This window comes from Pimephales promelas, chromosome 9 (genome assembly GCF_988280905.1).
Source record: "Pimephales promelas chromosome 9, fPimPro1.hap1.1, whole genome shotgun sequence".
Lineage (NCBI taxonomy): Eukaryota > Metazoa > Chordata > Actinopteri > Cypriniformes > Leuciscidae > Pimephales > Pimephales promelas.
This window is the reverse complement of record NC_142777.1, coordinates 37912451-37936388: the sequence shown is the minus strand read 5'-3', so window position 1 is coordinate 37936388 and position 23938 is coordinate 37912451. Positions and strand designations below refer to the sequence as shown.

At 36.6% G+C, this 23938-nt stretch overlaps 1 protein-coding gene across 1 annotated transcript; it reads right to left on the bottom strand.

The window, feature by feature from the left end:
• Positions 1 to 18759: 18759 nt before the first annotated feature.
• Positions 18760 to 21337, bottom strand: tmem271 (transmembrane protein 271). The gene has a single exon (XM_039655074.2). The coding sequence runs from the start codon at positions 20941 to 20943 to the stop codon at positions 20155 to 20157; it is 789 nt and encodes a 262-aa protein (XP_039511008.1). The 5' UTR covers positions 20944 to 21337; the 3' UTR covers positions 18760 to 20154.
• Positions 21338 to 23938: the final 2601 nt, after the last annotated feature.

Genomic DNA, 23938 nt, shown 5'->3' with positions numbered 1-23938 from the left:
GAACTCTAGGATTGTGACCATTTAAAGAAATCATTTTAGACAAAAATTTTAGGATCAATTTTTTGATAACACCACCAACTCTCTCTAAGTATCTGAAATGATACTTGGAGTTTATCCCTCTTCCACATTCTTTCTGCCCTTCAGTGACATCATTCAGCCAAGGATCAGGTCTTGGTTTTGACAGCCTGGTTTTTACGGGGGCTACCGTGACCTATTGAAACCAGCGCACAGATCTTCAACAGTTGTATTACGACAACGAGAGACATGATTTAAATTAAAAACCGAGGAAAACTGATCAGCAGTGGAATGGTTAACTATCCGACCACACGGTTTAGCTACGACACCAGAGAGGGAAATTTCAAAAAGCCTACAACAAAAAGCCTATATATATGATTAGATAAAAAGCATCACATAGGCTACTTCAAGATCAGAAACAGTTAAAGGGTTAGTTCACCCAAAAATGAAAATTCTGTCAGTATTTACTCACCCTCATGTTGTTCCAACCCCGTAAGACCTTCGTTCATCTTCGGAACACAAATTAAGATATTTAAGATATTAAGATCGCTCCTGCATACAGTCCAAATGCTTCTTGAGGTACTGGCTCTTGCTGTCCCCGAAAAGTCATTAAAGACATCGTTAAAATAGTCCAAGTGACTACAGGGGCTCAATCTTAACTTTATCAAACGACGAGAACACTTTTGTGTGCAAAAAAACAACAAAAATAACGACTTTATTTCAACTATTCACTTCCTTCTCCATGGGCCTGTAGTCAGTTAACGTAGTGTGATTGCGTAGAGCTACGTCACACGTAGGCTCACTATTGGCCGACGCTGGTCATGTGTGTGTGATGCGTGTGACGTACAATAACAGAAGCTTACGCTTTTAAACTAGTAACCTGACTCGCGCAGAGGGAGAAATAAACGTATAGTTGAAATAAAGTCGTTATTTTTGTTGTTTTTTTGCGCACAAGTGTTCTCGTCGTTTGATAAACTTAAGATTGAGCCCCTGTAGTCACTTGGACTATTTTAACGATGTCTTTAATGACTTTTCGGGGACAGCAAGAGCCAGTCCCTCAAGAAGCCTATGGACTGTATGCAGGAGCGATCTTAATATCTTAAATATCTTAATTTGTGTTCCGAAGATGAACGAAGGTCTTACGGGGTTGAAACAACATGAGGGTGAGTAAATACTGACAGAATTTTCATTTTTGGGTGAACTAACCCTTTAAGCCATAGGTTAAAGGCCATGGTGCAGGTTTTTTTTTTTTTCTTTTTTGGCAATTTTCTAGTTGGTAATAAACATTTAAACAGTTATCCATTGTATCTGATGTTGTAGGGTACTCAAAAATTAAAATATAACACGGAAAAGTGGGTGAAATGTTAGCTTTTAGCTAAAGCTAAGCGAGGATTCTTATTTCTCCCACAATGCATTCCATGACGTCACATGAGGCACTCGCTGACTGTTGGACGACAGACAGCCCCGCGGCCCGCCTACCATTTTGAGGGAGAGTGATACGAGGAGTTTAAGTTAGCTAGCTAGTGAAGCAGTGACACTGACAGTGACAGATTTATAAGTAAATATAGATAGATAGATCTTCCGAAGCTGGGTGCAGTTTGTCAAGATTAGGCGAGCAGATTTTTCAGCTAAGTTAACGTTAGCTCTGTCGCCGCCTACTCGAGAATATGCAGCGCGCATTTCAAAGAGGAGGATAACCACTCAGGGGATGCCAAGATGGTCTTACTTCACTTGGATTAAAGAGTGAGAGGAGTGCTAAATTACTTCCAACCGCACTGCCGTCTGTGAACGCAAACCTCTCTGCTTGCCCTGTCCCGAGGTCGAGAGACACCGTCTGCCGCAAGCGAGAAATTGCCACGGTAAGCATCATGCTAACGTTAATGTTTACAAGCTGCATGTTAGCTAGCTCTGTGTGTATTTTGTATAACTACCGTGTTCCCTTTGACATAATAGCCTCCACTACAAGCACGATCACTATGACATTAGAAGAGCATTTTTCGTGATTCACGAATTTGAGCCAAAACAAAATTGCCCAGAAGTAAATGTCCATATTGTCATGAAGGCTTCGTGGCTAGTGTTTGGATCAGTGGTGATGATCATCAAGCGGCTTTCGCAATCGTGTGTTTGCGTTTTGTTATAACGTTAGACTGCTACTGTTCTCTTTTCATTGACCGTGTCGTCAGGGCTGTAGTGGAGGCTAAATGCAGTTTACCTGCTGAAATTAGGTCGGAAACAGTTTATCCACTTTTCACTTCAGAGTTTAGCTAAGTTACCTCTCAGTAATTCACTACCTCATAGAGTTTATGTTACTAACTTTACCACGTGTATTACCACTAGTATTGTATAACATTTAATAGTAACATTCAAATCATCAAATATGGTCTGCATTTTTTTTATTTATTTATTTTTTAAAACATTTAGTAGTGCATATTAGGGTCCAGTGGGTAATCTCCCTGGCAATCTCATAACATTCTGTTTACTGTTTATGTTTGCTATAATTCATATGCAGGACAAGTTCATGTTTTTTCATTAGTGGCAATGATCTTTATACAGTATTATTATTATGTCTGCAGGTTATGCAACATCATTAATGAAGGCCCTTCGGGAAAGCTACACCAATTCACCTGCGGCTCTTCGAGAGGTTAGCGCCAGTTTGTCCCCATCGCCCCATCGCCACATCCTTCAAACAGGTTCCCGAGGAGGCCGTCAGCCTCTACCTAGCCCGGCAGTCACGCTTCAAGAACCTAATTTCACATTATTTTCTTTCCACAGACAAGTCCAATGGTTTAGTTGTATTTATTTATTTTAGTTGTTAGTTATCTTCTTTCCTTCTGTCCCTGTCATCTCATTTAGTGGTGGTTTCCTGCATTCTGCATGTTTTGTTTTTTTCATTCATTTATTTAAATGGGTTAGGGTTATGTGTGTATGCATATATGTGTATATATGCATAGGCCTACATACATACGCGAATATATATTATAATATTATATATATTATAAATAATATATACTTCAGGTTACCATAAGTTAGCTAACTTTAATGAAGAGTTGGTCATGTAAGCTATAGCATTATCTTCCAATAAGCATTAACTAAAACTGGCTACATAAAATGTACTGACTAGATTCACGAGAGGTCGGCTAATGTGTGTAAAAGTAAAACAATACAGTAATTTCATTAATTTACCAGCTCCACGACACGCGTTAGTTCCTCATTCCAGAGTTCCTATGGCGGTCTATGGGAGTGTCGTAACTCTCTCTCTCTATGGCTCTCTGGACTACACTATTACAGGCTAAAGATTTTTTGTATAGAGTTGTTTACTTAAAACCTGTGTCTTTGTTCAGTAATCTTTGTCCTTGTTCAGAAAATGTTTAGTAACCATTACAAGCAATGCCAATAAACTGTTTTATTCTTATTAAAATTCATGTGTTCTGTGTACTTTATAACATTTTGAGGGCAATTGGGTGATGACAACAGAATAAGCAATTATATTTTTAAATTAATTTTCATCCAAACGAGGCGATTGAAAGCCCTGATAGGTCTGGTCACGACTTTGGAATTGTTGTCTGATGGTTGAAACCACACGAGAGGCTTCTTCTGCTCTTGCTTAAAACACCATAAGCCCAGCATATAGCCTGTCTGTATGCACTGTACTGGTATTGCCTAGGGATAAGTAGGAAAGATTCTTAAGTTTTAAACTCTGTAAGTAGGTTGGAAACGTCTCTGATTCATGTTTATTGTGTATGCAACACATCTCCTGTCACCTATAGCTGTTGTTCATGAACATACTCATGCGTGCTGGTTTGAAGGGGACCATTATCTTGCATGAAGTGTGAGTATGCTATGTGTAGCACAAATGGATTCAGGCATTATGCCTCATATCCAGAATGCTGGATATGTACACGTTACATCTGTATCAGTATATTTAAAGTAGCCTGCCTCCTCTGTATGGATAGAAAATTGTTATATTACAAGACACAAATTCAGATAGGCTTCTCAGAGCCTGTTTTATTACAGGTTTGAATGAATGAAATGTCTCTTCTGTATTAGAAAAATAAATATATAATTATTTTAGGTTTGAATGAATGAAATGTCTCTTCTGTATTAGAAAAATAAATATATAATTAAGAAATAACTAAAATAAATACCTCCAAATGTAACAAAAATAGCTCTCACAAACTTACAAAAACGAACTAATAAAATGTATAGTTTTCTTCCTCCTTATCCTGTTTTTCTTCCTCATGCTTGTTTGCCCATCTGATCTTTCCCAGAAGTTTTTTGAAAACCAGGACATTTTCATAATTAAAAAAATAAAATAAAAACAGCCAGGACAGGACGGGAAAACAGAAAATGTCCTGGTAAAACAGGACTGTTGGTCACCCTAACCAAGTCTAAAGTCAGTGGCGCGTTGCGTGTACTTTCAGATGCTATTTTATCCGCATGCTTGCAGATACAGAGTGAACAACGCGCATACACATAGTAGATGATTCTCTCATTTACACAGATGCATTTTACTTTTTACAAATGATGCATTATTATAAGGAAAACTATTTAAACACGAGGGAAATCATTGTTGTGTTCATGATGACGATAGGAAAAATAGGCATAAAGCATACACATTTGCCCAAATTGATATGCATAACCGAAGCTAATATGGGTGGGTTTGTCCCATCCCCAATGTCACTTCTATTTCTTTTACAGCCCTGACGAGAACATCGATCTCCTCGGCTTTGAACCATCAGACTTTACTGTGAACCGATTCTGAAGCGCGCCGCTGCCTGCAGCCTGCAGCTGCGTCTGCCTCATGTGACGTCATCGCCGAGTCGCGTGAAAAATAACCGTCACTAAACAAAAACTACAAAAACGGGACTTTAACACCATTTTTGAGATATTTCTAACTTCATATACATATCTTAACTGCTTTATGTACCCATTAATCGACAGTAGTGTTTAACCTGCACCATGGCCTTTAAGACCAGGTCAAGAGTGTGCCCACGTTCCTGCGTGGGGCCAGATACACACTGTGTACAAGATTAAAACACTCAATGACATTTAAAAAGGCTCTTGCCATTGGCTTTTCAAGACAGCAAACGTGAATGTTAAAATCCCCTACAATAAGGAGACAGTCATACATTGGCACAAACTCGGCCAAAAAATGAGAAAAGTCAGTCCTTGTTGTATTTGGGTGGCCTATACACGACTGCGCACAGTACTGGACATCAGTTCAAACAAATTCACCTCAAAGGTGGCGATTCGGAAGGATACAGCGAGTTCGAGCTGTTTGTTTACACTTAAAATTTGTTTTATAGACTGTTGCCAGTCCTCCTCCACGACCTGACGTCCTCGGGGAGTTAAAGTACGAACAGTCAAACGGTAAAAGTTCACAAAAAGCACTCGACTCACCCACCGGAATCCACGTTTCTGTTATACAGAGGGAATCCAGATCACGCGACTCGAAGAAGTCCTTCAAGATGAAAGTTATGTTTGCTAGCGATCTAGCATTTCACCAGGGGAAACCTAACGTTAACTGGATTTGGGGCTTTTTCAGCCGAGCAAGCGGCCGGAGATTCTGCTGATTCAGCCCGCGCCAGCGGAGGTGAGGAGCCTGAACACGGAAAGCAGGGAGCCCCGCATCCAAACCAGCCACTGGACCCAAACAAGAGTCGATCGGGTGGGTAAAGCAAAAAATTCCAAACGGATTTCAGGCAAAGTCATGGTGGAAGACGCCAGCCGGGTCCTCAGTTTCACCAGCTAACCACCGCGTTTTCCCCGACGTCTCTGTTCCCTACCGGAATTCCCGTTGCCCCTGACAGCGCATGCATAGCAGTTGCAACGAAGCTCAGCTGGATGTACGGAAAGCGAAAAAGGCCAAAAGCGTTGGCGCAACATTTAAATGTCTTGCTACACAAAATGGCTCTCGCACTCCAATCATATTTCTGTGAATAAATGTAATTAATCTTGCACTTGATCATAGTTTTTGTATTGTCTTATGTGTCCATGTTGACTTCCAAACTCAATGCCTCATATTATTGTCTTATTATTATTTCTAAAGATTGCAAACGTCAGAGATGACAGGTTTATGATATACAACTTTGTAAACAATATACACATATATTAACAATAAGTACGATGTCACCAAAATACACAGTTCCTCGCATTATTGTCACAAGAGAAACACATTTTCAGTTGACACCTTTTGTTCCCCGTGTGAAATAAAAATAATTAAATAAATTTGAATAAAACCATATGTTGCTATTATTGTTTTTCACATGCAAGATATAGACTATGGGTGCAACATAACATTCTAATCATAATTAATTCAATTTCAGAGGGCACTAATTAAATGAATAAATTAACCATATTAATAAATGGTGTTGTAAATTGGGGAGATGACCACACAACATTAGTGTCTCCTGTAATTTTTATTCTTGCTGGCGCATTCCAACAATGGATCCAAAAATGTATGAAGAAATCATGAACTTGAAACTCAAGGCACATACCCATTTGACATAAAAATACCATAAATATTCGCAGACGTTCATGTGAAGGATCATGTGACACTGAAGACTGGAGTAATGATGATTAAAATACATCTTTGATCACAGGAATAAATTACACTTTACTATATATTCAGATAGAAAACAGCTTTTTACATTGAAATAATATTTGATTGTTTTAATCAAATAAATGCAGCTTTGGTGAGCAGAAGAGACTCGTCTTGCCAACCCCAAACTTTTATGTATGTATTTTATCCTCATAAGCGAGATTTGAAATGTTACTTTCAAATGAAATGAACTGATTCAACTGAACATTTGCTGATTAAACCAAATGTTCTCATTTAACATCTCAATAATCGCTGTGTTTCGAAAGAATATCTATTACATTTGGTTTTCTTTTGAAAATGCAGCACTTGTTAAAACATTCTTTTCAGAATTAAACATTTTCCTTTGGAATACTTAGAAATCATCAGAACTTTGATATATACAGGTGAAAATTAGAATATGGTGCAAAAGTTCATTTATAATTCAACTTAAAAGGTGAAACTAATATATTATATAGACGCATTACCTTTATTTGTTATTTTGATGATTATGGATTACAGATATGATGAAAACCTTTTCACAATATTCTAATTTGACTTTGGGATTTTCATAAACTGTAATCCATAATTATCACAATTATAACAAATAAAGGCTTGAAATATTTCACTTTGCATGTAATGAGTCTATATAATATATTAGTTTCACCTTTTAAGTTGAATTACTGAACTTTTGCACCATATTCTAACTTTGAGTTTCACCTGTAACACAAATGTGTTAAATAAATAAAAATGCTCACTCCCAAAAAATAGAAATGTCCGATTCTTCAAAGAAGGTCTCCATCCCTCCAACTGTGACCTCACACACACACACACACACAACCAGTCCAGGAATTATTCAACAAAAGAGCTGTGAGAGACGCTGTGAATGAAGAATTCCTCCATTGAGCTTCTGCTGGGGTCAGCGAACCGGACGTCTGAGTCAGACACTTTCTCATTCTGTTTCAACAGAAACCCCAGAAAGGCTGATCGAGATACAGAGAACCATTTATTTCTGACAATATAATTGAGGCTTCAGTTAGTTAGCCGAATGCTGATACATCAAACTTTCTTAATAACCAGTCTGGATTTCAAGATTTCAAATGAAAGTCTCCCTGTAGTCAATCATTTTGTCCCTTAAAAGTCCTCTTTGATCACCAAAATGACATCAATGTAAAAAATAAAACCCCATTTTTTTACGGTAAAAAAACAGCAGCTGTGGTTGCCATGACTTTACCGTCAAAAATACGGTAGCAGCGTTATTGGTTTTACAGACTTAACTTAAAAATTACAGCAATAAACAGTATTTAATTGTCTGATAATGTTAATTCACCGACCTATTGAAGTATTGATATCTGTATTGTACCACTGTAATACACTGACAACCACCAATCATCACACGGGTGATGAGTCACATGATCAATCAAAGCTCATCTCAAGCCGCTCTTCCATAAGAAGGTTAATACTGATATAAAGAAGCTGAATGTGTCATTCACACATTAAACGGCAACATGACAACACACATGAAATTAAAAAAATGCAATGAACATTAAATGTAACATAAAACCCTAATGTACAAAAAAAAAACAAGAAAATTATGGGGAACCATAGTTATTTCAACAAAAATTCATAAAATGTGAAGTGCACAATTGACAATTGTGGGAATGTCAATTTACATTTTTTCATGTAAACAATGAGTTGTTCTTTTTCACTTTTAAAAACTGTAAATTTAACGTTTTTTACAGTAAAATTACATTAAATGTAACATGAGATCTTTACCGTATATAACAACTAGGAGTGTGCAAAAATTAATTGCGATTAATCGCATCAAAAATAAAAGTTATGTGTTTACATAATATATTTGTGTGTGCTGTATATAATTATTTTGTATATATAAATACACACATATGCATGTATATATTTAAGAAAATGTGTTATTCATATATAAAATATTTATATTTATATAATATAGATTATATATATACAGAATTTAAGCGCAAATAATTCTTAAATACATGCATGCATAGGTATTTATACAAAATAATAAATGCTGTCCACTTATCAACTTACACACGTGTGTTAAAGCATATTAAAAACACCACATAGACACATAAACAACATTAAAAGCTGGATTTTCCCCAATATTTCCCAAATATTCTCCAGTTTGTGAAGATGTAGACAGCTAGTCATTCTGGGAAACGGGTGTAATGTTACGGATTCTGTCCAATATGCTTAAAACTTATAGTCACAAATAGTCTATGATCAATAAATCTGATCTCTGAAGGAGATCATTATTTCCTGTTATAAGAACAGCAGTTTGTTGTTTGTCCTCCTAATGGAGTGTGGATATAAATGAACACGCAGGATCAAGATGTTATTGATCGCGCTCTCTCTCTCATTAATGTTCATCGGTCGAGACTCTGTTTGCCGACGCAGCAATTCTCATTTACTGACTTGCAATCAGCCTTGACCTCGTGACCTCTACCCGTCTCTGGCTTTAGTCCATTCATAACTTCATATTCATGATTGATTATTCATGATGACACTTTTGACTATACTGGAAATCCTGAATAATTAATATACTTTATCCATATGAAAACATTCATAGCATGTCCTGGAATAAAGGAATCTGTGACTGATTTATTGTTAATATATTTTTTTATATAAGCGTTGGACTGATACGACATGTTAGCCAACAGCCAATTGACTTTAATTGATCAAAATAAAAGTACATGTATTAATTGTTTCTGAATTAAAATATACTATGTATATATTTAATATATACAAAAATTAAATATATAATAAAATAAGAATTATTTACAAGTTACTTTTATTATTGAAATTTTACCGTTGGTCTCCAAAATAATAATAATAAAAAATATCGGGAAAAAAGTTGGAAACTTGCAATTCCGAGTTTAAAAAAGTTATAATTTTATACTTAAAACAAGAACAAATATCTGGAAGACTGAATATCTAGTTTTGCTGAAATATATCGTGATTTTTCGTGAACAAGAATAAAATGTTTTGTAGTGTATTTCTAATTATTTGTGAAATTTATTAGCAATTTCTGAGTGAAATTGTTTCAGTGTAAATGAAACGGCACATTTAGCGTCATGTGACCAGTTTCCTCATCAGTAAGTGGTTGATGATGTCACTCGCTCGTCCGCCTGATGAAGAGCTGTCAGGAGTTTTACTGTCCTCGTTAATTACAGAAACATTCGAAAGGGTTTCAGTGGGACAATAAAGTTGATTTATCACAGCCTGAATTTGAGTGACATTTAGCATTGTGAAATACCACACACACTTGAGCTGAACGCTCACTCTCACATGCGTGTGTGTGTGTCATGGCTTACATGTCCCATCTCTCACACACTCACACACACACACACACACACACACACTAGGCTTCTGAGAGCACACTGGAAACTCTACACACTGAAAGACAGAGTATAACAGAGTCTGTCTGTCATCTCAACACAAGAGACCGCCAGCAAACGGATACAGACTGAAATATTTCAAACCGAATATCTCTACAAATAACAGAGAGACCGAACATGAAGCGAATTCACAATCTGAGCATGAGATGCTTACAGAAACATTACACACACACACAACACAGCATTACTCCAGTCTTCAGTGTCACATGATCCGTCACAAACCACTCTAATATATATCTGATGATCAAGAATCATTATTATTAATGTAAAAAACTGTTGTGCTGCTTCATATTTTTCTGCAAATTGATTTCAAATCCAAAAGAACAGCATTTATTTGAGCCAGAAATCTTTTTGTAACATTATTAATGTCTTTACTGTCACTTTTGATCATTTTAATGTGTCCCTGCTCTGAATAAAAGTATTAATTGAATCTTAAGACTCCAGACTTTTGAATAGTGTAGTAGTGTATTTAATAAAGAAAAATCAAAGCTCTTGTTTTACATTTACAGGCCTGAATGAACATAAATCATTTCAACTTTGTAGTGTAAAAACACCTTGTGAAATGTTATGTGGCAGTTTTACAGAAGCTGAGGCAGAGATCACGCTCAGAAGTCAAGTCACCTTCGTTTAACGCTTTTAACAAAACAGATTTAAAGCAGCTTTACAGAGACTTGTTAAAACACAAAGAGCCGATGCCAGACATAATACGAGACATAAAAGCAGCTGCAGTTTTTACTTTTAATGTCCACCACACCAGCTGCCAAGATCTTAACGGTGAGGTGTGTAATTTCTTAAACAGAACTGCCGTTTTTTTTTTATTAAAAAAAAAAAGCTCCGTTATTGGTTGGAAAATAGAAAGCCCCGCCCCGAAACTCACGCCATTGGTTGAGACAGAACTGCTGCGTCAGGGACCTTTTGAAAACCCCGTTTTTGGGGAAACTAACATATAAAGCTGACTAGCGGAGACAGGAAAAAGTATTTTAACATCGAAAAAATTACACTTAACGTTTAATAAAATTTCTAAATATATTTGTTTGTTTGCAATTTATGTAGGCCTACGTATTTAGTCTATCCTATAAGGGAGGAAGAAGGAAGGAAGGAAGATGAGTAAATGATGACAGCAATCTCCACCGTGGTGGCGCTCTGAAACTATGAAACATCCAGGAAAAGACAGGCTGATTTTCTGAAAAGTGCATCCAGGCAGGGTGTTCCTTTCCTGGGCACGAATCAACCTCAAGCGCCCCATGGAGGAACTGACTCCGGAGCCCAGCTTTAAAAATGACCAAAAAAAAGTCCCAAAAGTTGAAAGTTCAAACCGTTATTTTTAACTGTTTTGACAAACACACAGTCTTGGAGTGATGTGGTTGAAAGAGTTAAATAAAAATAAGCGCATACAGTCCTATAATTTTGACCTGTATGTTTTATGAAAACAATCAGCATCAGCAACAAAGACTTCCTGACGGGCTTCAATCTTACGCATAATATTAAATAATGGGAACTAATTGTAAAGTGTTACTAAGATTTTTTGCCTCACAAATATTTTTTTCTGGACGTATGAAACATCCAGGAAAAGACGGGCTGATTCGAGTGCACCTTTCCTGGGCATTTTTGGGTTTTGCGAACTCAAAGATCCTCGCTGACGGCTATATTTTCCAGCACAGCTGTTGTTTACTCTCCACCAGGACAGAGTTCATCCGATCTCACACACATTTAAACACGACACACACACACACAGTAATGACTGCTCACCTCGCCTCACTCCTGTTCTTCTGCTGGCTGGAGCCCAACGGTGTTACTGCGACACTGATGCGGATAAATGAAGCGGAGGGAAGTTTATTTATGTTTGCTTTGACTGAGGATCGGTCTATTCTGTCTTCATAACACACTGCCCGAGCCAAACGGCTCCCAAAACCAAACAAATATATGTTTCATTAAGCCTGACGCTGGGAATTAACGGACTTTCTCTGCATTCTGGATTCTCATTGGATAAAAAAGGAATAAAGCTGATGGCCAGAAAAAAAGTTACAACCGTTATTCTGTGAAGGATCATTAATTGGACTGGTCCAACTCAAGCTAAATTAATAAAAATCGTCATGTTTTGATATTCCGTTGTGACATACAGTTCGCATATCTCACTTGAGCCAATCAGCTGAGCGTTAACTATACCATGTGACTTATGTCACTACGACAACACACTACGCTTCTGCTCACCAAGACTGCATTTATGTGATCAAAAATACAGTAAAAACAGTGAAATATTAAATAAACTATAAAGTTATCAAAGCTGAATGTTCAGCATCATTACTCCAGTCTTCAGTGTCACATGACCCGTCAGAAATCACTCTAATATGAGGATCTGATGATCAAGAAACAGTTATGATTAGGCTATTATCAGTGTTGCTTCATATTTGTGTGGAAACGGAAAATTATTTTATTATTTAATAAATAGAAAGTTCACAAGAACAGCATTTATTTGAAATAATGTTTTGTAACATTATAAATGTCATTTACAGTCACTTTTGATAAGGTTTGACATTAATATAACACACATAACATGATTTTATATGATTTTACGTTCAAAGTTGGCAATTTATTTATTTGTTAGTTTGTTTTTACTTAAATAATGTATTCATTTGTTTTGAATTTTACAATTATTATTATTTTTTTAAATAAAAAAAGTAGGCTAATATATTGAATAGATTAATAACTAATTCATACATTTGTAGGCTATTTTAATCACATTTCTATTTATAAATTTTAACCAAACTTTAATTTATTATAAATGTATTTCTTCACAGTTTTTCTCCTGGCTTTTCCCCACTCTCCAGTTTGAAAACCCCTGCTGTAATTGAATATTCATGAAATCATGCTTATGTGTATTACAAATATTTTGCAGGATATTTCTTCATTGCAGGATATAGACAGGAAAGCGAGCGCCTGAGGGGAGCGCACACACACACACACACACACACACACACACACACACACACACTCAAAACACATGAGTCAGTACCAGCAACTATAAATCCATGTCCACGCGGAATGATCTCATTAAACGCATGATTAACAGCATGATTAATGAAAAACTGCACTGTATCGTTTCTATGCCAACTGGATAATCACTCCATGACCTCGAAACACTGGGAGACTATAGGATCCCCAACTTTAGGAACTCATACTGTATTTCACTCACAAAAACTACATAATCAAAAGAAATAAGAAATTATCTTTGGGCAAAATAAATGTAAGCTCATTTTTTAGGACTAAGATGTATTGTGATGTTATCCTTATGATGTTTTCCCCAGTTTTCATTACTGTTACGCAACCAAAAAACAAATAAACAAACAAAAAAAAAGGATACAGCAAACACTCAGAATTAAGAGACCATCATTAGAATTTGGGGATACAATGTGCTTAACTTTCACAAAATTATATTGCAAAGCATAAAAATCTCACAAACACAAAATGTCCTACATATTTCACTCCAAAATAAAAACAAGTGGAGGAAGAGCTGAAACACACACACACACACACACACACACACACACACACACACACACACATTTCTCAGGAAATCATTCTGCTGCTCAAACAGATGCAAACAGAATCAACGTGACATTACTGCAAAGATAATTAAAAATAATGCTTTAAGTGCTCCTGAGAAAAGCTGCAGATGAGATGAACACACAGACTCAGTGGCTCTTCTGCTTAATGCAGATTAACTCGTTTAAAAGACCAGAATTGTGTACAAAAATAAACAGAAATGTCCTCAAAATCAACCCGCCATGCAGAGGCTCAGCAATATGACAATAATTACAAACAAACGAACCGGCTGAACAGAGAATGAGTACAATGCACTACCATTCAGAAATGTCGGGATCATTTATAATTCAAGTATAACTTTTATTTTACAAGGATATTTATCATGTTACAAAAGATTCTTTTCAAATAAATGCTGTTCTTTTGAACTTTCTATTCATCAAATGGAAAATAAAATGTATCACAGTTTCCACAAACATATGAAGCGGTATTCAACATTGATAATAGTCATGAATGTTTCGTGAGCATTAAATCCTCATTAGAGTATATTCACATTATAATAATATTTCACAGTTTTTACTGTATTATTATTTTGGATCAAATAAAAGCAGCTTTGGTGAGCAGAAGAGACTCTTTCTCAAACATTTTAAATGTCTTTATAGTGTTAGTGTTTCTAATGTCTTGAAACTTTGAAGGCACACTAAACATTATGGATCAGCGCAGACGTTTATCCCGACTAAACCCATATTTAAAGGAGTAGTTCACTTTTGAAAAAGCTTTTGCTGATAATTTACTCGCCCCCATGTTATCCAAGATGTCCACGTCTTTCTTTCTTCAGTCGAAAAGAAATGAAGGTTTTTGATGAAAACATTCCAGGATTTTCTCCATATAATGGACTTCAATGGGGACCAAACGGTTCAAGGTCCAAATGAGAGTTTCAGTGCAAACTGCAAACTGTTCAAAGGGCTCATCAAAATGAACAAACCTTTTTCCGAGTCATTTGGTTCATTCAATGAACAAAACGAACAAATTGACTCTGGAAAAGATTTGTTCATTTTGATGAACAGGAGAGTCACGAACGTGCATCACAGAACAGAGCAAGGCAAGCATTTGTGCTTATAAAACGTAAATTTTTTTTATTTTTATTAAATGAGCGATCGTTTCGCTTGATAAAACCCTTATTCAAATTTATTATTTGAAAGCTTATTTAAAGGCCTTTGAACAGTTTGCAGTTTGCACTGAAACTCTCATTTGGACCTTGAACCGTTTGGACCCCATTGAAGTCCATTACATGGAGAAAATCCAGGAATATTTTCATCAAAAACCTTCATTTCTTTTCGACTGAGGAAAGAAAGACATGGACATCTTACGATCTTACGATGACATGGGGGCGAGTAAATTATTAGCAAAAGTTTTTTCAAAGTGAACTACTCCTTTAATATTGCATTGCATGGATTTAATTTTTCTTTCTTTTGCATAGTTAAATTCTAGAGTTTGTCATGCAACCTTCCCAATATTTGACTTCTATCAAGTCACCGAAATATGATATTTAGACGTCAACAACAAAAGATATACAGGAAGCATTTTCTCCTTCCTTTCAAAAACACATTACTTTAATTGAAATATGAGCCTTTCTTTCTGACAACAGCAAGCCAGATCAATAACAGACAAGAAGAAAAAAGCTTGTTTTGGGTCTAGTTGAATATTCTGTTTCGCTCAGAAAAGTCACTTGAACTTTAAAAATACAGTTCCGATTGAAGGAGAACGGCTGTAATTGTAGTCAAGATGAACATATTTGAGAAAGAAAGCTTAATATTAGATTATGAATCTGGAGAATAACAAGAGAAATCATGACATCTCAGACAAACAAGTGCATTAACCACTGTATATTTCATTATCAAAATTAAAGGTCACAAGCAAAAAAAAAAAAAAAAGCATGATAATAAATTAAAACGGGGAGAACATTATGTTTTCCTGTCCTGGTCATTTGAATAAGAGATAACGAGGCAACAAGCAGTCTCCGGCCTCCATTAGCTCAATAAAAGCATTTTTGAAGATTTGCCATAAAACTCAACTTCCCCTGACCTTCAGCGACGTCTCCAGAGCATTGTGCTTTCTAACATCGTCACACTTTCATCAAAATATACAGTGCGTCTTTAAAGGATTGCTTGAAAAGGCACTTTTCACAGTCGGAAGCGGAAACACAATGACTGTTCTCTTTCCCATCATGCACTTGTTATTCTGCACGACTGCCGTCTTTCAAAGGCCGCGATTTCCCTTCTAGCCTGTTAATTCACATCCAGAGCTCTTTTAGTTCTATTAATGATGAGCGAATCCTCTCGGGGAAATCGGGAACTGTCAGATCTCGCCGGCTAATCAAACTCGAGAGGGGTGAGATCGTGAAGACGCAAAATATCGTGCAGAAAGATTTGCTTTAAATATTTACAAGGCAATCATGCACACGATTTCAATACCTGAGTGCGAGCGTTCACACACATCTGATGCTTCTTTCTAAACAAACAACTCCAGCAAATGACAGGCTGGATATGCTGAGAATCCTTCAGGATCATTACTCAGGAACAACATTAATCATATCTCTAATAAGCTGAGATGTTCTGAATGGAAACGCCTCGCGTAAGCAGTGGCTTTTTCTTTGACATTTGAAAAGGGAAAACACAGTTTGTACATCATCACAGCAAAACCGCATGAAAACACATTTCTAATCGCAGATCCATGAGTCTAAAAACTATATATTCATTAAATGTTGGCATTTAGAATCATTTAAAACAAAGTTTTGTTTCTACACTCTTAGAAGAAAAGGGTCTATATAGAACCTTAAAAGATTCTAAAGCGCTACGTATTTGGAACCCCTAAAATGCAATGCATGTGAATGATCACAAAATTCAAGATATGGGGGTTAAAAAATTTAATTAATCAATATCACACAAAAAGTGCCATTTCAGTTTTTCTCCTCTAAAAATCTGCATGATTAAAATGTGATATTAACAGTTTAATAAACAATGATTATAACTACAAAATGTTGCAGAATAATGTAATATATGAATAAATAATAGCCTTTAAAGAACCTTTGTGCCAAAAGTGTTCTTTCTTGTCATTATTGAACCTTTTTTTTTAGCATAAAATGTTCTTTGTAGTCGAGTAAAGAACCCTATGCTACATATATAGAACCCTTTTTTCTAAGAGTGTAGGTGACTTATTAAATATGCACTACTTTTCAAACATATTTTTAAACACTCTAAACCCCGCTGGGTTGTTTTAACCCAAATTTGGGTCAAATATGGGCAAACCGAAATGTTGGGTTAAAAACTTTCACTTTCAACTGTATATTTTTAAATTGCATTTTTAACCCAACATTTGGGTTTGTCCATATTTGACCCAAAGTTGGGTTAAAACAACCCAGCATTTTTTAGAGTGTAAATACATTTATATTCTTACATAAAATATGCAACCATTTTCAAAACTGATAATAATCATAAATGTTTCTTGAGCATCAGATCCTCATATTAGAGTGATTTCTGAAGACTGGAGTAATGATGATTAAAGCTTTCTGAATCTCAGGAATAAATTCGATTTTAATATACAGGTGAAACTAAAAAAAAAAACAGAATATGGTGCAAAAGTTCATTCAGTTCAGTAATTCAACTTAAAAAGTGAAACTAAGATATTATATAGACTCATTGCATGCAAAGTAAGATATTTCAAGGCTTTATTTGTTATAATTTTGATGATTATTGCTTATGAAAACCCCAGATTTGAAAAGGGTGGTAATCCATAATCATCAAAACTATAACAAATAGGCTTGAAATATCTCAGTTTGCATGTAATGAGTCTATATAATATTTTAGATTCACCTTTTAGGTTGAATTACTTGAAATAAATGAACTTTTGCACCATATAATTTTCATTCACATAGAAAACAGCTTTTTAAAATGAAAGCGCTCTGCAAGTAATCAAGATTATTGTGATGTTTTTGCCTCAATTCAAGTCATTTCAGAAATTTTTTCAGTACAGCATAAACCAAATACTGAGACATTCTCAAAGTCATGTCGTTTTGTCCGACAATATCTTCTAATGAATAAAATAAAGCAGCAAAACCGAAGCATGTTCAGTATGATCTCAGAGTTTGAGATTCGCTCATACAAAAGCTCGTCTCGTCATCAGAAAAGCCTCATCTGATGTTTTGTCCTCGTGCCAAAGCATATAATATCCACTCAGAATAATTAGGCATGTTCTCCACGAGTTTGTAATGCTGAAAAGCGCAGTTCTTTGTAAAATGTCCCTTTGGCATCCAGTGAAATCTCTTCAAAGAGATCGCTCTAAAAGGCTAAACTGAAACGTATGTGTTTGTTGCATTAAACAACCGGCTTTGCTTTGTGCACCCGATCAGACTTGACAAACCAAGCAGATTTGCATTTCAAAGACGGGTTTGTTACATATCTAATTACACACAGGTAGAAACAGGGTCAAGGAACCATGGCAACAACACCTGCTGGAGGAAGAACACACACCGTCACGAGTCCAACCTGGACTCAACATCAGGAGAGAGAGAGAGAGTACACCTTTTATTCAGAAGAGGAACAGAAGCAGTGTGAGGGAAAACATCCCTAGTCAAAAAAGTCAGGATTCACAGTCATATTTCAATCAATCCTTAAATCAGCCGTACCGGATAAACCGCTGTTTTGATTCCTAATGCTTCTGGGATTTCATTGGATTTCTTGCTGCTAGACAACAGCGTTATTATAATGAACTAAACCCATAGAAAAGCCTGGTGACACTTCACCTAAAGATTGCACCTTATAACACGCTGCATAATAACTGCAGTTATAACAAACATATCCATTCATTTTTAATGCATTTTAACTTATTTATGAAAAGATATAATGCCCTAATAATAGATGAATGCTTTACCAAAAACATTCTCATCAAACCTATCAACCCTAAACTTCAGCTAGTTCCCAATGCAACATTTCACTGAAAAAAAAAAATCTTTTAATGATTAGTAATCACATTTTTTCTTTTGTCAAATCAGCTTAAATAATTTATTTAGCTCAGATAACATATAATTTTGAGTTTCTGATGATTAAATCAATCCCCTTCATTGTATTAACTCACTTTTTCCATTTCAATCAACTTAAAATTTTAAGGCAACCAGGTTAAGTTAAACCAACAATATTTTTTAGATGATAGAGCATTTTATTCATTTGGCATAATAATAATATTTCTATTGCGTATTGCATCATAATAGTCCTATTATTGGGAAATTACTGTTTTGTGTTCCATTGGAATATGTAAAATAACAGACATCAGTAACAGAATGACACAACCAACGTTCCAATTGGAATTTAAATAATCGTTTCAGTGTTTATTTAATGACCGGTTTGGGTGTGAGTGTTGTCGGAAACCTCTAATGATACGGAGGATAACCGTACAACTCCGATTACTCTTGAACATCATGATTCAGAAACACTAATCATATCCCTGATGGGTGACGCTTGTCATTTCACTGTCGCCAACAGAAGTGGCTTTCTGTCTGAAACACCGGATGAAGAGATCAGAAACAATCATGAGAGGTCTCAACTTTCAGAATAAAACTTCAACTTCATTTTATCCTGATGTTGGGAATCATACACTCTAAGAATGCTGGGTTGTTTCAACACAACTTTGGGTCAAATATGGACAAACTCAAACGTTGGGTTAAAAATGTAATAATAACCCAATGGCTGGGTTAGTCCATATTTGACCCAAAGTTGGGTTAAAACAACCCAGCAATTTTTAGAGTGTAATAGTCCAACCTGTTAGAATTCTATCATAAAATTACACACATATTATATTTTTGTTCAATTCATCACTTCTGCTGGAATACTGTAAAAATGGTTCTATTTAGAACCAGAAATGGTTCCATCCCCCGCTTCATACATGGAACTCCAAAATGGTTCTATATACCCTTTTTTTTTTTTTTTGGTAAAAGGTTCTATTGACCAAGTTTGGAACCCCATGGTTCTATATAGAACCCAGAGGGACCCTTTTTTAAGAGTGTATAGAACCTTTTAGGGGTTCCAAATACGTAACGCTGATAACCTTTTAAGGTTCTATATAGAACCTTTTCTTCTAAGATTGTGGGTCATCCAGTTTCCCAATTGCAACTGATATTCCAGTACACAATCCTTTTTGACTAGAGATGAACTGGGAATACAATCATTCAGGAAGGTCAAAGACAAAACAAAACTTACATGATGCACACTTCTATCATGTTCTGTTTGCTCAGTTGATAACTTCTTTTTGTTTTGTGCCCTGCTGGAATACTGTAAGAAAACCAGGATCCAAACTATATGACAGAAATTCCAATGGGGATTTTTTTCTTTGGGATTTTGACATGGGATGAATCGGGAATACAATCAGTCAGTCAGAGAGGTCAAAAACAAATGTTGCACATAATCCTTACAGCACGTTATCCTCCGCATGGGTTTGTCCTGCAACTGAGTAAAAAGTACATTATAACGTGCCAATTCCAAGTTTAGCGTGATTGTCAGTGCAAAACGGTCCATAGGCTAGTATAGCTCTCCTCGGCTATTTGCTGCTCTCTTCTCCGGGGAATATGTCATCGTATGCAGGAGGCATCTCGCTGTGAAGCCGGTACGAAAACGGGTACGAGTGATTAAGCTCCGGATTGGTGGGCGAAAAACCCGGTAACTCCATGCACGGGTGACCCCTGCTCTGCACCTCCCCGTCCGCCTCGTCCAACGCCTGAAACACCCCCAGGTTGATGTAGGACACCGGCTGAAACTCCGTCACCGCGAACTCTCGCTCCTCGTTGAGGATAATGCGCGCGCTCCGACGCTGCGTCCTGCGTCTCCGGCGAAACCGCGCCGCGTGGTAACGCTTAATAATAATCAGGTTCATCAGCCCTAGTAGGCACTCCAGAGTGTTAAGTACAGTGGAGACCACCAGACCCCGCTGGTACACCTTGAGCCCATCGCACGCCGGGCTCACATCCACAGAGTCCGCGCAATAGTGCGCGTATTTCCTCTCCACCAGGGACACCGTATCGCCATCCACCACCGCGCCCGAAAACGCCGTGAGAACCCCTAGGAGGAACACTAAAATCCCAAAGAGGAAAAAATTCGCACATCTGGGCTTCCCCCTGCAAAAGACCAGCGCAACTCCCATCAGAACCTGCCCGACGGCCACTAAGATGCCCGAGTAAAACGCGCCGGCCGCGGTGCCCAGATGGAAGTGCGCCCGCACCCTGGAGCCCAACGCGATGCATTTGAACCCCACGATCACCGCGCTCACGGCACACACGAAAAGCACACAGCTGGAGACGATAGTGCACAGTCCTTTGCCACTCAGCTTCATTATAATCCTCCTCTGCCTCCTTCATCCTCCTTTGTCCTCCTCGTCAGCTCCTCTGGAAGCGCTGTCGGTTGGTGACATGACTCGCCGGTGTTTGCGCCTCGCTTCTAGGATCTCCGCCTCGCGCTTATTAATTATGGATATGCTCCTTCTGCGGTAATGGCCCCCTAAATCCAACCCAGAGGTGGTGGTCACCTTCATGACCCTGTCGCTCCATCCATCGAGACCTCGAAGGAGATGAAGCGCATCCCTCGCGTCTGAAGCTGGAGAGAGAAGAGTCCTCCCTCTCTCTCTCTCTCTCTCCCTCTCTCTCTCTCATGCAGCACTGAGACTGAACATGTGCCGGAGACTGAGATCAGGGGAACGCGATCCGACCCCTACTGGTCTCACTTATACCAACTACTGAATGTGTCGTACAGTGTTCTCGTGTTGACACGCTTATTAATTACCGTCTCAGATTAAAAATAACCACAATAACAGCATGTCGTCATCATCATCATCATCAGGCGCTCGAAATACAGTCAAACCAAAAATTATTCAGACTATTTCACTAGTTCATTTATGGAAGTGAGGATGGCAAAATAAAGTGACATATACACTGGACTTCCAGTAAAAATGACAATATGAGCTGATCGTGTTTTTTCTTTAATTGCTAATGCACTTTTTTATTTCTTGATCAATGTTTCAAATGATCAATATTCAAGCATGAAAACCTGTTCTATACGCTTTATCTAATCAATACAATTGTGGGAACAGATTGCAAGCAATATTATTAATTAAATTTAACAAATTAGAATTGAGTAATAATTAATCAAATTAATTCCTTAAAAGTTAACCATTTAAAATGAGTAGCACCCAAAAATTGTACAAAAATATCTGAAGATTAATTAAGAACTATTTATATTTTATTGGCAACATTAAACATACCAAGCAGAATCACTGAAGGAGAAAACCATCATTTTAAAACAATCCTAAAACAAACACTGATCACCATAATGGTGACTTAAATGTATGTTTTTTTTTGTTTGTTTGTTGTAAGTTTTACTCATTTTAAATGGTTAACTTTTAAGGAATTAATTTTATTAATTATTACTCAATTTTAATTTGTTAAATTCAATTAATAATATTGCTTGAAATCTGTTGCCGCAATTTTTTTGATTAGATAAAGCGTATTTATTTTTTACAGTGGACATAGTCATATTTTACTATCATTTTCTAAACTATGACAAATGTTGAAGGTGTCTCAATTAAATTTAGTTTTGACCGAAAATCTATTTCCCTTTCAATTTCAATGTACCTTAAATGCAACAGAAGTCACTTTGGATAAAAGCGTCTGCCAAATGCATAAATAATACAAAAGTAAATTTAAAATTTGAAATAAAGAAAAGTTATGAACATTCTTCTTCTTTTTCAATTGAACATTTCACTCAAGTTGTGAAAAATAATGTAAATTAAAAGGGGTTTGGACCGTAGTTAATGCACAAATCAGAATCAAAAGTGTATATTTTAAGTCAGTTTATGCTTAAAGAGAAAACTTTGAAAAATGGGGTCAGGAAAATAATCTTAATTTAAAGAGAAAGAGATTGGCAGATATTTTTTCACTTCATATCGACACATGTTGAGAAAAGTCACGATATCTAAAGTTATTTAGCTTCTCCAGTAAATGTATCTTGATTTAAAAACGTTAAAAACGAGACAGAAATACTGAAGTTTAGATGGTTCAGCGTCACAAGTTTTTCTCATTTTTAATGGGGAATCTCACAACATGGGGAATTAATATCAATCTAGTCTTTCAGAACATTAGATCTGCATGCAAAATGATCAAATATTCAGCAAAATGCTGTTTAAACCAGTTTGAGAAGTTTTAGCACACCATGCATGTCTGATCGCTAAAAGTTTGCCAATTATAAAATCGTGCACTTGATGTGAAATATCAAAAACATGTTGTTTCAGTGACGTCTCTAATGCACCTGTTAGCAAAAAGTCGTCACGAATGCAGTGTTTTTCAGCGCAGGACCTTTTGGGATGGTTGTGTGTGTCTTCAGCGTCAGTCACCTCTAAAACAGAGTCTGATGTGCAGATGATTCATCTTTTACGGGCTCTTTAGAGCAGACGTGTCCCGCATGCGCAACCACACGCATCCTATTTTTGGGAGAGCCTTGTGTGTCGCAGCAAGTGATGTTGAAAGGTGTTTGATGGCAGTGGGTTTTCATCTGCACACACACACACCCCAGAGACAGAGGCGCAGACGGAAAATTGACTCTTTGTCTCACAAATGAGCATGTTGCACCAAATCTGCATGAACACATTGAGCTCTGCTGCTTCAAGAGTCATGCTTTTACATCATATGGAGCAGACAAACTCCTATCGGCGTCTTCACGAAGCCAAGAGTGAAATTAACATGTACAGTGCTGGAAAGTTTACAGCGGTTTGTGAACTTTGCAACTTGGTACACTCTCAGAAAAAAAGGTACAAAAGCTGTCACTGGGGCTTTCAAAAGGTACACTTTTGTACCCAAAGGCTGCATATTGGTACCTTAGTGGTAGATATTAGCACCTAAAATGTACATATTAGCACCTAAAATGTACATATTACCACAAATGTACATATTAGGACCTAAAATGTACATATTAGCTCCTGAAATGGACATATTAGCACGTAAAATGTACATATTAACACTTAACATGTACATATTAGCACCTAAAATGTACATATTAGCACCTAAAATGTACATATTAACACTTAAAATGTACATAGTACCTAAAATGTACATATTACCACAAATGTACATATTAGCTCCTGAAATGGACATATTAGCACCTAAAATGTACATATTACCACCTAAAATGTACATATTAGCATTTAAAATTTACATATTAGCACTTAAAATGTACATATTAGCACCTAAAATGTACACATTCAAACCTAAAATGTACATATTAGGACCTGAAATGGACATATTACCACCTAAAATGTGGTAGGTACTTAGTTAACAGTC

Excerpts from the sequence above, each read along its gene's own strand:
- tmem271 (XM_039655074.2), bottom strand. The coding sequence starts at position 20,943 with ATGAAGCTGAGTGGCAAAGGACTGTGCACTATCGTCTCCAGCTGTGTG.